Source organism: Tachypleus tridentatus, chromosome 12 (assembly GCF_004210375.1).
Source record: "Tachypleus tridentatus isolate NWPU-2018 chromosome 12, ASM421037v1, whole genome shotgun sequence".
Taxonomy (NCBI): Eukaryota; Metazoa; Arthropoda; class Merostomata; order Xiphosura; family Limulidae; genus Tachypleus; species Tachypleus tridentatus.
The window spans coordinates 112,658,945-112,677,308 of NC_134836.1; the positions used below are offsets into that span (position 1 = coordinate 112,658,945).

General features: G+C 34.1%; 1 protein-coding gene across 2 annotated transcripts in view; it reads right to left on the reverse strand.

Annotated features, from left to right (window-relative positions):
* LOC143234367 (G-protein coupled receptor GRL101-like) overlaps positions 1-18,364 on the reverse strand; it is a 190,721-nt gene that overhangs the window by 11,099 nt on the left and 161,258 nt on the right. For both annotated transcript variants that reach the window (XM_076471674.1, XM_076471675.1), the window contains 5 exons: positions 18,055-18,126; positions 14,006-14,077; positions 11,750-11,821; positions 6,991-7,189; positions 5,413-6,069 (listed from right to left, as the gene is read on the reverse strand). In XM_076471674.1, coding sequence (XP_076327789.1) covers positions 5,413-6,069; positions 6,991-7,189; positions 11,750-11,821; positions 14,006-14,077; positions 18,055-18,126 — 1,072 coding nt within the window. The remainder of the gene's footprint in view (positions 1-5,412; positions 6,070-6,990; positions 7,190-11,749; positions 11,822-14,005; positions 14,078-18,054; positions 18,127-18,364) is intronic.

Here is an 18,364-nt window from a genome sequence, read left to right on the forward strand (position 1 = left end):
TAGACAGAACGTTAACATATCGCTTGTAAGTATTTTTAAATGAGCTCTGACGTTTTATTTCTATGTATTCCAGTGATCCGATCAATAAGGGCGGCCAATCTCTGGTCGTATTCCAGTGATCCGATCAATAAGGGCGGCCAATCTCTGGTCGTATTCCAGTGATCCGATCAATAAGGGCGGCCAATCTCTGGTCGTATTCCAGTGATCCGATCAATAAGGGCGGCCAATCTCTGGTCTAATCGTTTTCAGTCAACAACTCTGTAGATGCAGTTTCTGATTCATGACCAACCACAGATTTAATCCAACTCAACTACCAACAAACGGTTGTATTTCATTCTGGTTTAACAATAAATTACATTAAAATACAACTGTAATATTAACTTGAAGTGCCTCAACGTATCTGAACGTTGCATGTAGTCTTCACTTTGATAACACACTACACTGAAAGTACCACACACTAATTCATTTTCCACAACACATTTCTGGATCTTTTGAAAGTTTTTGTTGTTTCACATCTTATGTTGCACAAATATTATCGTCGCCATCTTGTCCTTATTTCTGAAATGATAAGTGAGAAAGTTTGTTTGTTTTTAAATTTCGCGCAAAGCTACACGAGGGTTATCTGCGCTAGCCATACCTAATTTAGCAGTGTAAGACTAGAGGAAAGACAACTAGTCATCATCACCCACCGCCAACTCTTGGGCTACTCTTTTGCCAAAGAATAGCGGGACTGACCGTCGAATTATAACGCCCCCACGGCTGAAAGTGCGATCATGTTTGCTGTGACGGGGATTCGAACCCGCCACTTTCGGATTACGAGTTGAGTGCCCTAACCCACCTGGCCATGCCGGGCCTAAGCTAGAGGGAAGGCAGCAAGTCAACAGTTTCTAACGTCAACGTTTATGCTACTATCGTCTTATAAGAGAAAGGAATTCTGTCTTCATTATTTATACTTGGGGTCCCAAAGGTGGAGAATATTTTAGTTTACAAAAAAAGTAATCAGATTTACAGTGTGAGCACGCTAAGCACTGGGCCATACCCTGGACTCTGACAATCGATTCACAACGTTTGGAGCAACAAGTATAGTTGAAACACGATACCAGTTGTTGTTAAGATTGTCGTCTTAACTCAAACTATAATTTTAGTTGTGTAGATATGATGTCAGTAAACAGTGGTTGTTTTCGCAAATGAATTAAGTTGGAATCTTCTCCATAATAAAGAGGAATAGGTAATCATTTAAACAAAGATAGCGTTCAGCACAATAGAGTATCAATGCCATATATAACACATTCACGGCACGTAAGAGAGTTCAGGACCCTGGTGACATTCTCATCACTACCACCATCACGTGCCTCATATCAGCTAAAGTATTGGCACAGTTTTTTGCAAGTTTGTTTTCCAGATCCAATTATACTGTTTTTAATTACGACCCTTTTCACTTCACTCTCACCCCTAACTCACCACCTAGCATCACCACCATTAACATTCTTTCATCCTTTTACCTCTTTTGAAATTTCTTTTTAACAGCGATGAAAATGTACATTAACTTTTAACTAGTAACTTTATCCAAAACAGCAAATCGATGTAAGAAAAAGAACAATTTAATGGTAAGTTAACATGAAACCTTTGTGAGCTTTCTTTGTAGCAAAAGAGACAACGGCGTCGTCGAAATGAACTTGTTTTACAGAAGGCTGTGAAACATCATATTAAAAACAATTTAGATTGTTCAGTTCTTCGGACCCCGCTACATGGGATGCAACATTTCCTACAATTATCGTCAGATGTGATGCAGGATGCAACATTTTCTAAAATTATCGTCGAATGTAATGCAGAATGCAACATTTCCTACAATTATCGTCGGATGTAATGCAGGAAGCAACATTTCCTAAAATTATTGTCAGATGTGATGCAGGATGCAACATTTCCTAAAATTATCGTCAGATGTGATGCAGGATGCAACATTTCCTAAAATTATTGTCGGATGTAATGCAGGATGCAATATTTCCTGAAATTATCGTCAGATGTGATGCAGGATGCAACATTTCCTACAATTATCGTCAGATGTGATGCAGGATGCAACATTTTCTCAAATTATCGTCAGATGTGATGCAGGATGCAACATTTCCTAAAATTATTTTCGGATGTAATGCAGGATGCAACATTTCCTAAAATTATCTTCGGATGTAATGCAGGATGCAATATTTCCTAAAATTATCGTGAGATGTGATGCAGAATGCAACATTTCCTAAAAGTATCGTCAGATGTGATGCAGAATGCAACATTTCCTAAAAGTATCGTCAGATGTGATGCAGGATGCAACATTTCCTAAAATTATCGTCGAATGTAATGCAGGATGCAGCATTTCCTAAAATTACCGTCAGATGTGATGCAGGATGCAACATTTCCTACAATTACCTTCGGATGTAATGCAGGATACAACATTTCCTACAATTATCATCAGCTGTGATGCAGGATGCAACATTTCCTAAATTATCGTCAGATGTGATGCAGGACGCAACATTTCCTACAATTACCTTCGGATGTATGCAAGATGCAACATTTCCTAAAATTATCGTCAGATGTGATGCAGGATGCAACATTTCCTAAAATTATCGTCAGATGTGATGCAGGATGCAACATTTCCTAAAATTATTGTCGGATGTAATGCAGGATGCAATATTTCCTAAAATTATCGTCAGATGTGATGCAGGATGCAACATTTCCTGAAATTATCGTCAGATGTGATGCAGGATGCAACATTTCTTACAATTATTTTCGGATGTGATGCAGGATGCAACATTTCTACAATTATTTTCGGATGTAATGCAGGATGCAACATTTCCTGAAATTATCGTCAGAGGTGATGTAGGATGCAACATTTCCTACAATTATTTTCGGATGTGATGCAGGATGCAACATTTCCTACAATTATTTTCGGATGTAATGCAGGATGCAACATTTCCTAAAATTATCGTCGGATGTGATGAAAAGTGCAATTTTTTTTGTCCGATCTAAGTTTCTACCGACGTGCGTGTCTCTTTCGTCCTTCCCTTCTCTTCCCTCTTGGTTCCGTTCTCCTTTTCCTTCCCTTCTCTTCCCTCTTGGTTCCGTTCTCCTTTCCCTCCGAGAGATCTTATTTTACTTACAGTGAATCCGATCAGTAACATTAAGAAAAAAGTACTGAACCCTTATGACGCTGTAGAAGTGAAACATTGGACGTTGAAAATATTTTGAATATTAAATGTTTCAGTTTTGCAGCTGTAGTAGAGAGTTCTGATGACACCGTAGAAACGAAACGTTGGATGTTGAAAATAATTTGAATATCAGACGTTTCAGTTTTACAGTTGTAGTACGCTGTAGAAGTGAAACGTTGCACGTTGAAAATATGTTATATATTAGACGTTTCAGTTTTACAGTTGTAGTACTGAATCTTAATAACATTGTATAAGTGAAACGTTGGTCATTTTCGATACAAAGAAATATAAGATTCGAAACACCTTTATCGAAATCACATACATTTTTATGTTTGTTTGTTTTTGAATTTCGCACAAAGCTACTCGAGGGCTATCTGTGCTAGCCGTCCCTAATTTAGCAGTGTATGACTAGAGGGAAGGCAGCTAGTCATCACCACCCACCGCCAATTCTTGGGCTACTCTTTTACCAACGAATAGTGGGATTGACCGTAACGTTATAACGATCCCACTGCTGAAAGGGCGAGCATGTTTGGCGCGACGAGGATGCGAACCCGCGACCCTCAGATTACGAGTCGCACGCCTTAACACGCTTGGCCATGCCGGGCCACATTTTTATGTATATAACAACAGTTATATTTCAGTTTACGAGTTAACCTCTCAACATGAACATTTAGTAACCTATTAAAAAACCCAACTGTTTAGTGTCTGAAACAATTATATATATATTTTTAAGCATAAAGCTTTACTGAGCCATCAGAAAAGAGGAGTACTATTTTAGGAATCAAACAGAAAACCCACCGAGTTAACAAACCAACTTTACTGAAATGTTTAATAACTAACTACAATACATAGTCACTTACTAATCTACTGGCCCGGCATGCCCAAGTGGTTAAGGCCCTCGACACGTAATCCGAGAGTCGCGGGTTCGAATCCCCGTCATAGCAAACATGCTCTCTCTTTCAGCCGTGGGGGAGTTATAATGTTACGGTCAATCCCACTATTTGTTGGTAAAATAGTAGCCCAAGAGTTGGCGATAGGTGGTGATGACTAGCTCCCTTCCCTCTAGTCTTACACTGCTAAATTAGGGACGGCTAGCGCAGATAGCCCTCGTGTAGCTTTGTGCGAAATTCAAAAAAACTAATCTACTAACGTGTTTAAATGATGGTCTAATGAACGTCCACTCAGTTAGTTGCAAACTCTCTTTTTTAACCTGAAGATGACCTAGAAAAGGTCGAAACGTTGTTCTCTGCTTTATTAGTAAAAGTGTTAATACCTATACCAGCCGTTCTGAGATACATTAATTTCCACTCACTAACTAAAATAGGTAGCCACTTACGTGCTTATGTCATTATCACATACCTACCCACTGACCCAGACATATAACTACATGCCACTTACTAACCCACTTGCGTTGCTTATGTCTTTATCACATACCTGCCCACTGACCGGACATATAACTACATGCCACTTACTAACACACTTACGTTAGCGTTATGTCGTTATCGCATGCCTACCCACTGACCCAGGACGTATAACTACATGCCGCTTACTAACCCACTTGCGTTAGCGTGTTTTATCGCATACCTACCCGCTGATTGGACGTATAACTACATGCCACTTACTAACCCGTTTACGTTGCTTATGTCTTTATCACATACCTACCCACTGACCGGACATATAACTACATGCCGCTTACTAACGCACTTGCGTTAGCGTATGTCGTTATCACATACCTGCCCACTGACCCAGACATATAACTACATGCCACTTACTAACCCTTGCGTTAGCGTGATGTCTTTATCGCATACCTACCCACTGACCCGGACGTATAACTACATGCCGCTTACTAACCCACTTGCGTTAGCTTATGTCGTTATCGCATGCCTACCCACTGATTGGACGTATAACTACATGCCGCTTACTAACCCGTTTGCGTTGCTTATGTCTTTATCACATACCTACCCACTGACCCAGACATATAACTACATGCCACTTACTAACCCATTTACGTGCTTATGTCTTTATCACATACCTACCCACTGACCCAGACATATAACTACATGCCACTTACTAACCCATTTACGTGCTTATGTCTTTATCACATACCTACCCACTGACCCAGACATATAACTACATGCTAATCTACCAAAGTCATCTCATAATTAATTTGGCATTGATTACTAATTCACCCCTCAGTTTGTTACCTATTTTCACCTACCTGTGGAGGTATGGTAGCTCCACTAAGTGATGCCACACCCAACAGAATGATGGGCATCCAACAGCAGAAGTCCGTGGCAACTATAACAGTCATCCTTCTAGCCATTGTGGCGTCAGCGCGTGAATCCCTCGAGCGGACAGCTGTCTGTGTTTTCTTAGCCACTCCAAACATCCAGGCGTAAGCCAAGACTATGACAGCAAAAGAAACGAAGTTTAGAGCCAGGAAGACAGACACGGAGTATTCCCAGCCGTGTGGTCTTTCGGGGGTGATGTGTAGCGCCAAGCACACCCCTGACCGCCCATAGAAGTTGGAGAAATAGCTAGTTTGTAACAAAGGGACTCCAGCTAGAAGAACTACCATGACCCACACGGCACCCATGATGAGAGACGTCTGCTTCATACTTAACCTCTTCAGACGAAACGGGAAAATGATACAGACGAAACGATCCAGAGTTATTATAGTCAGTGTCAAAACAGAAAGTTCACTGGATAGAGTAGAAAGGAAACCAGCAAACTGGCAGAGTGGGCTATGCTTCCAGGAGCTGGCGTAGATGAAGTAAACACCTCGATAGTAAGTGTCCACTGTAGCTATGACAAGCAAGTACATACCCATCAGCATGTCCCCAATTGCCAAGTTAGTGATGAGAAAGGAGTGAACCTGCAAAAAATGTTTAAACGAATCCTTGTTAATATTCTGATGGGAAAATAGTGGCTGATTCGATATTATATTTATTTCGTGACTTCTCCACCAGTAAATCGTCTACAGACTTCAAAACCCACCAGATGTAATTTTCAGCCACACTGCAGCGATTCATAGAATGGCTCTGAGTTTGTTTTGTTTTTCTTCAATTAGAAAATTTTAACCCATGGCTCTGCCTTCAGCGGTACAGCGGTATGATTGCGGACTCACACCGCTAGAAACCGGATTCCGGTACCCGTGGTGGGCAGAGCACAGATAGCCCATGTGTAACTTTGTGAACCGGGTTACGATACCCGTGGTGGGCAGAGCACAGATAGCTCATGTGTAAGTTTGTAAACCGGGTTCCGATACCCGTGGTAGGCAGAGCACAGATAGCCTATGTGTAACTTTGTGCTTAATTCCAAACAATCAATCGCTGATACACCTTTTAACCGATTTGAGATCTAATTGCAGAGTGAGTCTTCAATTGCCGCGGCTGTAATTAGATCTCCAACAAATCGAGCAAGAGATGGAGCCAAAAGCTAAAAATTTGTGTTTGGAAACCAGAACAACTTTAATGCCATTCTATGAACCGCTAGGGCGCACTGTTTAGTGGGTTATAATCTTAGTATTCAATTATATTCATCATATTTTATTTTATCCGCTTTTCCGTTTCGAAATACTACATAAAAACAATTAAATACTTGTACACATTAATAATAAACTTCTTGTCATTGGCTAGTAATGTTTGATATATTCATTTGGATAAATAATGTGATCTGAAGACGTTTCGCTAAGCCTTGTCACACGAGTGAAGAATAGCAGCAAGAACTGATCTTTGCCAAAAAAATATTTACAACAATTAAATTAATCGAATCACCAAAGAATAAGATGGTTTACCTTATTGTTAAGCCTATATATGGATCTCCATACAATGACGACAATATTTCCAGCTAAAGCTAGCACTCCGAGGAACCAGATGCAAATTCTCAACACGATGTTGGACATGAGATCTTCGCAAGATGAAAATTCGTCAGCCTTTGGGTAACATTCGTCAACATGAGAGGCCAGACAGCAAAAGCGAAACTCGTCCGTTCGTCTGAAATGATGGAAAGCAAATAGTCATCACTATCCAATGCCCAACTTTTAGGCTACTATTTCACCAACAAATAGTGAGATTGAACGTCACATTATAAAACTCCCTCTTCCCGGCTGAAAGACAAATCATATGTGGGGGAATGAGGAATCAAAAGTACGACCTTCAGATTAGGAATAAAAGATCCCTAATCACCTGGCCACGCTGGCTTCCACAGTGTTTAAGTATTTATTCATTATAAACAAAAAAATATAACTGTTTGTTAAACATTTTATGTTTCAAGCTAATATGACTAAAGTAGGGACCAGCATTGAAAGTGTTTCTTTGTTTTATGGCATTCTAAATTAGCTACAGAGGGGCTTAGCCCCAAATGTTGAACTGATAGACTAGAAGAAAGGCAAGAAGTCAACAGCACCTACCGTCATCTTTTGGGCTTGAAAGTAATCTAATAATATGGATTTGGCCGTTAATCTTATAAAGCTATTTGTTTTGTTTGTGCGATTGTGAGACGCGAACCATGGACCCTCGGATTCACGGCCTAACAAGCTAACCATTCAGTCATTTCCAGTCAGCTCTGGTGTTTGACTCAAATAAAACAAACATAAAAAGCTAGACAGTACCATACAAATATATTAAGTCAGTATTAAAAACGGGAAAAACCTAAACCTGTGATTGGAACTTAGATATGACGTTCAGGGCTTAAACTGGCAGAAAGAGAATGTTGGAAGTTTCTTGGATTTATTGGAGTTATATTACAGCCAGGGAATCTTTAGAAGTAGTCATGAAAATACTTCAGGAAAGATCCGTATATTTTAATAAGTATCTTACAAAAAGATGGCGCCATAACTCTGGTGATGAACCAGCGGACAAAATGAGCTTATGACAGACCAGGTGTTCTCAAACTCTTTTAGTCTTGATACGAATAAAGTTTTAGGCTCCCAACCTATAACTTTAGCATGGTAATTGAAAAACAGTGCCGTAATAAAAAAAAAACACAAACTCCTCCTTTCGACATACTGTATCATTTAATTAATTCAACATATTTTATCGTCTTATTATTTACTTACAATTAAAATTAGTTCAGTATCTTTGTTTTCGACTCATGTTTGGCGGCCCCTCAAAGAAAAAGCTTCGCTGTCCCCTGGGATGCCGCGGCTCCCACTTTCGGGAAAACTGTTATAGACGTACTTTTGTTTTTTTTTGTATTAAAGTGCAGCGTAGAAACAGCTCCATTGCGCCGTCTGCTGACAATGTAACTATAATTAATGACGATTTGAATAATAAAAAAATGTTATACGTTAACTAGCCATCAGTTGAATATTTCAAGTATCGTAAACAAAGACAAACATTCCTTCTGATTAATAATGAAGTCAATTCAGTCATTAAGAGATAGATGGAATGTTAAACTAATTTAAAACTAAGTTTTGTATAATTAGTTCATTCTTCAATAGCTCGTTGGATCTTGAAAGTAAACCATACTAAGCTTTTACAGCTACATAAATCATTAGGCTTAGTGAGATGTTTTAGTTCATAAGGTCCGGATTATGTTTCTCACAGCAAAATCAACAATTTAACATATGAAATGAACACCATTGTACCATACACGAAATAAAAGCTACATGGTGCTAGTGATCGGGTTTCGATCCTGAGTCTGCGTGATAGTCCGTGTTTTCTTTTAGCAAAACCACAACGGGCTTTCTGCTGTGTTCAACGAGGAGAATCGAATCCCTAATCACAGCTTTGTAAACCCGAAGACTTACTGTTATCTCACTGGAGGGCTTGCGTGATAGAAGCTGGAAATTGTTACTGGTGATAGGTCTAGCTACTACTGTTTCCCAGAGTATTATTTCTAATGACATCTATTAGTTTTCACAGATAATGTCAGTGTTTGCGGTTGTCACATGTTGACATCTCTAGTCACTACTGGTTGTTTGACCGGACATTATTTCTAAGAATATCTATTAGTTTTCACAGATAAAATGTTGAAAACTTAAGAGCGAGATTTGTCAAGAAGTTTAGTTTTTCTCAATATCTGTAAAGCATAACATCTAAGGCGCTAGTGGGACAAAACCTATGGGGCAGAGATGGTGAGAACCATAGAACAGTGTAAAGATATGGTGTGAAATCAATTACTGTGAGAAGAAAATTCACTTCTCTGTATCAAGAGCTACAGAAGAAAAAAGGATAAATATTTAAATGAATCAGGGAACCACAGAAAGCTAGAGCTGCTGTAATAATACTTTATAAATAGGTGTTTGTTAGAAGTCAAACAGGGAACCACAGAAAGCTAGAGCTGCTGTAATAATACTTTATAAATAGGTGTTTGTTAGAAGTCAAACAGGGAACCACAGAAAGCTAGAGCTGCTGTAATAATACTTTATAAATAGGTGTTTGTTACAAGTCAAACAGGGAACCACAGAAAGCTAGAGCTGCTGTAACAATACGTTATAAATAGGTGTTTGTTAGAAGTCATGCATGGAACCACAGAAAGCTAGAGCTGCTGTAACAATACTTTATAAATAGGTGTTTGTTAGAAGTCAAACAGGGAACCACAGAAAGCTAGAGCTGCTGTAATAATACTTTATAAATAGGTGTTTGTTAGAAGTCATACAGGGAACCACAGAAAGTTAGAGCTGCTGTAATAATACTTTATAAATAGGTGTTTGTTAGAAGTCATACAGGAAACCACAGAAAGCTAGAGCTGCTGTAATAATACTTTATAAATAGGTGTTTGTTAGAAGTCATACATGGAACCACAGAAAGTTATAACTGCTGTAATAATACTTTATAAATAGGTGTTTGTTAGAAGTCAAACAGGGAACCACAGAAAGCTAGAGCTGCTGTAATAATACTTTATAAATAGGTGTTTGTTAGAAGTCATACAGGGAACCACAGAAAGCTAGAGCTGCTGTAACAATACGTTATAAATAGGTGTTTGTTAGAAGTAATACAGGGAACCACAGAAAGCTAGAGCTGCTGTAATAATACTTTATAAATAGGTGTTTGTTAGAAGTCAAACAGGGAACCACAGAAAGCTAGAGCTGCTGTAATAATATTTTATAAATAGGTGTTTGTTAGAAGTCAAACAGGGAACCACAGAAAGCTAGAGCTGCTGTAATAATGCTTTATAAATAGGTGTTTGTTAGAAGTCAAACAGGGAACCACAGAAAGCTAAAGCTGCTGTAATAATACTTTATAAATAGGTGTTTGTTAGAAGTCAAACAGGGAACCACAGAAAGCTAGAGCTGCTGTAATAATACTTTATAAATAGGTGTTTGTTAGAAGTCATGCATGGAACCACAGAAAGCTAGAGCTGCTGCAACAATACTTTATAAATAGGTGTTTGTTAGAAGTCATACAGGGAACCACAGAAAGCTAGAGCTGCTGTAATAATACTTTATAAATAGGTGTTTGTTACAAGTCAAACAGGGAACCACAGAAAGCTAGAGCTGCTGTAATAATACTTTATAAATAGGTGTTTGTTAGAAGTCATACATGGAACCACAGAAAGTTAGAGCTGCTGTAATAATACTTTATAAATAGATGTTTGTTAGAAGTCAAACAGGGAACCACAGAAAGCTAGAGCTGCTGTAATAATACTTTATAAATAGGTGTTTGTTAGAAGTCAAACAGGGAACCACAGAAAGATAGAGCTGCTGTAACAATACGTTATAAATAGGTGTTTGTTAGAAGTCATACAGGGAACCACAGAAAGCTAGAGCTGCTGTAATAATACTTTATAAATAGGTGTTTGTTAGAAGTCAAACAGGGAACCACAGAAAGCTAGAGCTGCTGGAATAATACTTTATAAATAGGTGTTTGTTAGAAGTCATACAACCCTCGGTGTTTTGTGATTTGGAGATTTTATTGGTTTATTTTGATTCCAGTAGGTGTTACCATCTCGGTTGCGAGGTGTGGTTATGCGATATTGTTGTTGATGTACTGTATGAATAATGCAAATACATCATAAGTTCCCAGATAGCGTTTTAAATAATTTCAAAAGTCAGTTTTATTTTCGAAACGTTTTAGCAATTTTCTCAAGAGCATTTACAAGAGATTGGACATGGGCAAACGTACTTAAATGTTTGGATGAAAGTGTTACATATTTAGTGGATACTGGATTCGGGATTATAGTAAATGTTTTATATATATTCGGCGCATACCCGATTCAATATAATAGTACTATCTAGTCAGTATTTGGCCATTTCTTTACCTTCATCTTTCGCAAATGAAATGACGAATCTGTAACAACTAAGTCTAGAACGTTGCGATCAAATTTTAATAAAGTTTGATAACGAGAAGCTTTTTGAGCGAGACAACGGTGAGCCACACATGACATTATTCAGCGAATAGAGTTTGTCAAATAACAAAGTATTTTATTGAACTCTTCTCATGTTATTATTTTTACACATTCTAATTTAGGATTAACAATATTGTAAAACAGAGCTTTAGGATACATTCTCGAGGTTACGAAGTCGTGCTTTAGAACCGAGATACTAGGTAATAGCTATCAAAAGAAAGTTACCAAGTTTATTATAGACTAGATTATCACGTCTTACTTACAGGTTTTTTAGTGTAACCAATCCAACAAATACTCGGCTTTCCATTGTTACTATGTTGTTGTGAGTCAGATCCCTGAAAAAAAAGTCATTGAAGTTGCTGGCTATAAATCTTTTTATAATCAACCATGTTATCAGCATTAAAAAGCAAAACAACCAGAATAACTAGACATTTATCGTATTCTATACGTTTTTCAATTATGCTGTAAAAACCAATATAAAGTAACTAACTGCTGGTAACTTCAGCCCAATGGCAGGAATAATGTTCTGTATATCAAAGGTCAAGGTCATTACAAACAATGACGTAAGCGTCACTAGGCGCTGACCCACAGCATAGATGTTCAGAATCAACTTCACAAAACTATAAACAAAATCACCTGAAGTCTTAAAACATATTTTACTGTTCCGCTTTTTAACTTCGTCATGTGTTTAAGGTTTAACGAGATGCAATAAACAAGTTAACTGAGTTTCTATGGGCATGTATATTTAACAGTCTAAATCAAGATGTATATATTATGGACTTCATGCGAGAGAATTTTTTAATCGGTCATTTATACTTCTGCGTACGTGGGAGAAGTCTTTGTTTTGAAACTGAAGTCCCAAATACCAGAAACTTACCGACCGTCTCTTGCTAAGGTTATTTATTTTCAAGCTCTCTTTATAGCCAGGGGAAAACTTTCCTGATAGTTGAGAAACACGTCGTATTGTTTGTTGACAATATGAGCAATAGTACATGTAAGTTTGTTCGTGGATACAACACGTAGCATCTTCATTGTTTTAACGTTGGGAATACAGTAAGAGAAGCACGTGTGAGCGTCACGTGGTGAGGAAGAACGACAGCGACGATTATGTTGAAATGACGAAAGGAAAGAAAGGTTAGGATTACTAAACTTACAAAAGAAAGGTTAGGATTATTAAACTTACTAAAGAAAGGTTAGGATTACTAAACTTACTAAAGAAAGGTTAGGATTATTAAACTTACTAAAGAAAGGTTAGGATTATTAAACTTACTAAAGAAAGGTTAGAATGACTAAACGTACTAAAGAAAGGTTAGGATTATTAAAGTTACTAAAGAAAGGTTAGATTTACTAAACTTACTAAAGAGAGGTTAAGATTACTAAACTTACTAAAGAGAGGTTAGGATTATTAAACTTACTAAAGAGAGGTTAGGATTATTAAACTTACTAAAGGGAGGTTAGGATTACTAAACTTACTAAAGAAAGGTTAGGATTATTAAACTTACTAAAGAAAGGTTAGGATTATTAAACTTACTAAAGAAAGGTTAGGATTATTAAACTTACTAAAGAAAGGTTAGGATGACTAAACGTTACTAAAGAAAGGTTAGGATTATTAAAGTTACTAAAGAAAGGTTAGATTTACTAAACTTACTAAAGAGAGGTTAGGATTACTAAACTTACTAAAGAGAGGTTAGAATTATTAAACTTACTAAAGAGAGGTTAGGATTATTAAACTTACTAAAGGGAGGTTAGGATTACTAAACTTACTAAAGAAAGGTTAGGATTATTAAACTTACTAAAGAAAGTTTAGGATTATTAAACTTACTAAAGAATGGTTAGGATTATTAAACTTACTAAAGAAAGGTTAGGATGACTAAACTTACTAAAGAAAGGTTAGGATTATTAAAGTTACTAAAGAAAGGTTAGATTTACTAAACTTACTAAAGAGAGGTTAGGATTACTAAACTTACAAAGAGGTTAGGATTATTAAACTTACTAAAGAGAGTTAGGATTATTAAACTTACTAAAGAGAGGTTAGGATTACTAAACTTACTAAAGAAAGGTTAGGATTATTAAGCTTACTAAAGAAAGGTTAGGATTATTAAACTTATTAAAGAAAGGTTAGGATTATTAAACTTACTAAAAAAAGGTTAGGATTATTAAACTTACTAGAGAAAGGTTAGGATTACTAAACTTACTAAAGAAAGGTTAGGATTATTAAAGTTACTAAAGAAAGGTTAGATTTACTAAACTTACTAAAGAGAGGTTAGGATTACTAAACTTACTAAAGAGAGGTTAGGATTATTAAACTTACTAAAGAGAGGTTAGGATTATTAAACTTACTAAAGAGAGGTTAGGATTACTAAACTTACTAAAGAAAGGTTAGAATTATTAAACTTACTAAAGAAAGGTTAGGATTATTAAACTTATTAAAGAAAGGTTTATCAGATAGAGTTGAGGAAAGAAGGTAATTACAGGTAGAATGGTAGATGGACATACCGAACGATCTTAATACAACTTACAGTGATAATAACTGGTCCAATCCATTAAATGTTCCATCAATTACTTTCACCAGGTAGTTGCGTGACAAGTCACTATCAGAAAAATAACCACGTTATTGACAAGTTATCATCAGAAAATAATCAAGTTATTGACAAGTTATTATCGGAATGTAAACAAATTATTGACAAGTTATAATCGGAATATAAACAAATTATTGACAAGTTATAATCGGAATACAAACAAGTTATTGACAAGTTATTATCGAAATGTAAACAAGTTATTGACAAGTTATTATGGGAATATAAAAAGGGTTATTATCGGAATATAAACAAGTTATTGACAAGTTATTGTGAGAATATAAAAAGGGTTATTATCGGAATATAAACAAGTTATTATCGGAATGTAAACAAGTTATTGACAAGTTATTATTGGAATGTAAACAAGTTATTGCCAAGTTATTATGGGAACATAGAAAGGGTTATTATCGGAATATAAACAAGTTATTGACAAGTTATTATCGGAATATAAACAAGTTATTGACAAGTTATTTTTCATAAAAAAAACACAAGTCGTTCGTAAATTATCAAGAAAATAAGATTTGTCTCAGTAAATTACAATCAGAGAAATAACCATGTTCCTTACGAGTGGCAATAAACAAAATTCAAGTTTTCTGATAATTCACCACCAGTAAAAATAACCAAGTCACTGAAACGTCATCAGTAGTTAAAAAAGATGAACTACAGATATTTATTCACGTATAACCTAGCGTATTGTTACTTAACTATAGACCTACTGAAGTGCACGTGTAAACAAACACTATAAAATAATGTGCACCTTCCTGAGTGTTGTTCCTTTCACTGTTTTTCGACACTCTTTATTTTTTCGCTGAGCCTTAATCACGGTTTCAGAAACCAGTGAAAGGTTCAGCTGTATTTTGCGTGTACGCAGATACTGTTTTAAGTTTATTTTCTAACATTTGAGATGTTATTGTGAAAAACAAAAAAAAAACAACAGCAATTTTAACCCGGAGGTCCATAAAGAGATTCGGAAATACTGCATATTATATTCGTAAAATTGTGTCATATACGTAGTGTTGTCTCTGGTTTTATGAAGCCAATTGGGTTAAAAACTAAGAAAACTAAGGGCTAAGAAAATATTTTACAAAGTTCTATAATATTTTAGTCTAGGCTCTTAAATCACGAACTAGAAAGGTCAAAGTTGAGCACCTATAGTATACTTCCACCCAAATCTACTTCAGGTTGAAATGAATGTTAAACAAGAAAATTATAAAAGAAGACCTTTATATTGTATGAAATATAACCATTGGATTCATTTACTTTATATTGTATGAAATATAACCATTGTATTTAGTTATTTATACTGTATGAAATATAACCATTGTATTTAGTTACTTTATACTGTATGAAATATAACCATTGTATTTAGTTACTTTATACTGTATGAAATATAACCATTGTATTTAGTTACTTTATATTGTTTGAAATATAACCATTGTATTTAGTTACTTTATATTGTATGAAATATAACCATTGTATTTAGTTACTTTATATTGTATGAAATATAACCATTGTATTTAGTTACTTTATATTGTATGAAATATAACCATTGTATTTAGTTACTTTATATTGTATGAAATATAACCATTGTATTTATTTACTTTATATTGTATGAAATATAACCATTGTATTCATTTACTTTATATTGTATGAAATATAACCATTGTATTTATTTACTTTATATTGTATGAAATATAACCATTGTATTTATTTACTTTATATTGTATGAAATATAACCATTGTATTTATTTACTTTATATTGTATGAAATATAACCATTGTATTTATTTACTTTATATTGTATGAAATATAACCATTGTATTTATTTACTTTATATTGTATGAAATATAACCATTGTATTTATTTACTTTATATTGTATGAAATATAACCATTGTATTCATTTACTTTATATTGTATGAAATATAACCATTGTATTTATTTACTTTATATTGTATGAAATATAACCATTGTATTTATTTACTTTATATTGTATGAAATATAACCATTGTATTTAGTTACTTTATATTGTATGAAATATAACCATTGTATTTAGTTACTTTATATTGTATGAAATATAACCATTGTATTTAGTTACTTTATACTGTATGAAATATAACCATTGTATTCAGTTACTTTATACTGTATGAAATATAACCATTGTATTCAGTTACTTTATACTGTATGAAATATAACCATTGTATTTAGTTACTTTATACTGTATGAAATATAACCATTGTATTTAGTTACTTTATACTGTATGAAATATAACCATTGTATTTAGTTACTTTATACTGTATGAAATATAACCATTGTATTCAGTTACTTTATACTGTATGAAATATAACCATTGTATTCAGTTACTTTATATTGTATGAAATATAACCATTGTATTCAGTTACTTTATACTGTATGAAATATAACCATTGTATTTAGTTACTTTATACTGTATGAAATATAACCATTGTATTTAGTTACTTTATATTGTATGAAATATAACCATTGTATTCAGTTACTTTATATTGTATGAAATATAACCATTGTATTTAGTTACTTTATATTGTATGAAATATAACCATTGTATTTAGTTACTTTATACTGTATGAAATATAACCATTGTATTCAGTTACTTTATACTGTATGAAATATAACCATTGTATTCAGTTACTTTATACTGTATGAAATATAACCATTGTATTCAGTTACTTTATACTGTATGAAATATAACCATTGTATTTAGTTACTTTATATTGTATGAAATAAAACCTTTGTATTTAGTTACTTTATATTGTATGAAATATAACCATTGTATTCATTTACTTTATACTGTATGAAATATAACCATTGTATTTAGTTACTTTATACTGTATGAAATATAACCATTGTATTTAGTTACTTTATATTGTATGAAATATAACCATTGTATTTATTTACTTTATATTGTATGAAATATAACCATTGTATTTAGTTACTTTATATTGTATGAAATATAACCATTGTATTTAGTTACTTTATATTGTATGAAATATAACCATTGTATTTAGTTACTTTATATTGTATGAAATATAACCATTGTATTTAGTTACTTTATATTGTATGAAATATAATCATTGTATTTATTTACTTTATATTGTATGAAATATAACCATTGTATTTATTTACTTTATATTGTATGAAATATAACCATTGTATTTAGTTACTTTATATTGTATGAAATATAACCATTGTATTTAGTTACTTTATACTGTATGAAATATAACCATTGTATTCAGTTACTTTATACTGTATGAAATATAACCATTGTATTCAGTTACTTTATACTGTATGAAATATAACCATTGTATTTAGTTACTTTATATTGTATGAAATATAACCATTGTATTTAGTTACTTTATATTGTATGAAATATAACCATATGTATTATAACCATTGTTACTTTATACTGTATGAAATATAACCATTGTATTCAGTTACTTTATACTGTATGAAATATAACCATTGTATTCAGTTACTTTATACTGTATGAAATATAACCATTGTATTTAGTTACTTTATATTGTATGAAATATAACCATTGTATTTAGTTACTGAAACTGCTCCAGTAACCTCCACTTGTAACCACCGAGTATGGAGAAGATTCACATTAATATTTATAGAACTAAAAACAAACATCAGGTGAACAAATTTTCCTTGATGACGAGAAACCCACTTGAAGTAAAAATCTATCTCAGTGACGGGTGGTATGGGTGTTAACACTTTTATAGATAAAACAGTGTGCAACGTTTTGAACTACTTAGGTCATCTTCAGGTTCTCCTCTGCTTTATTAGTAAAAGTGTTAATACCCATACCAGCCGTCCTTATATATATATAGATTTTACCTGACTTCAAGTTTTGATCAAGTTCATGTTTAGTGTGTTTTTACGAGTAATTAAAATAATCTAATTAGATCTAATGACCAGCCACTGGATGATAAGACTTTGTGTTTGTTACTTACAGATGAAGCAGTGATCGAAGACCATAGAAAGCATTGAGAGACAAATTTGATAATTTTTGATGGCTTAAGTCCCTAAAAAAGAGAAAAAGACATTACTTCAAAGATGAATAGTTTAAAACTACATAGTAAATACACATTCATGAATATTACTATAGTTTAAAACTACATAGTAAATACACATTCATGAATATTACTATAGTTCAAATACATAGTAAATACATTCATGAATATTACTATAGTTTAAAACTACATAGTAAATACACATTCATGAATATTACTATAGTTTAAAACTACATAGTAAATACACATT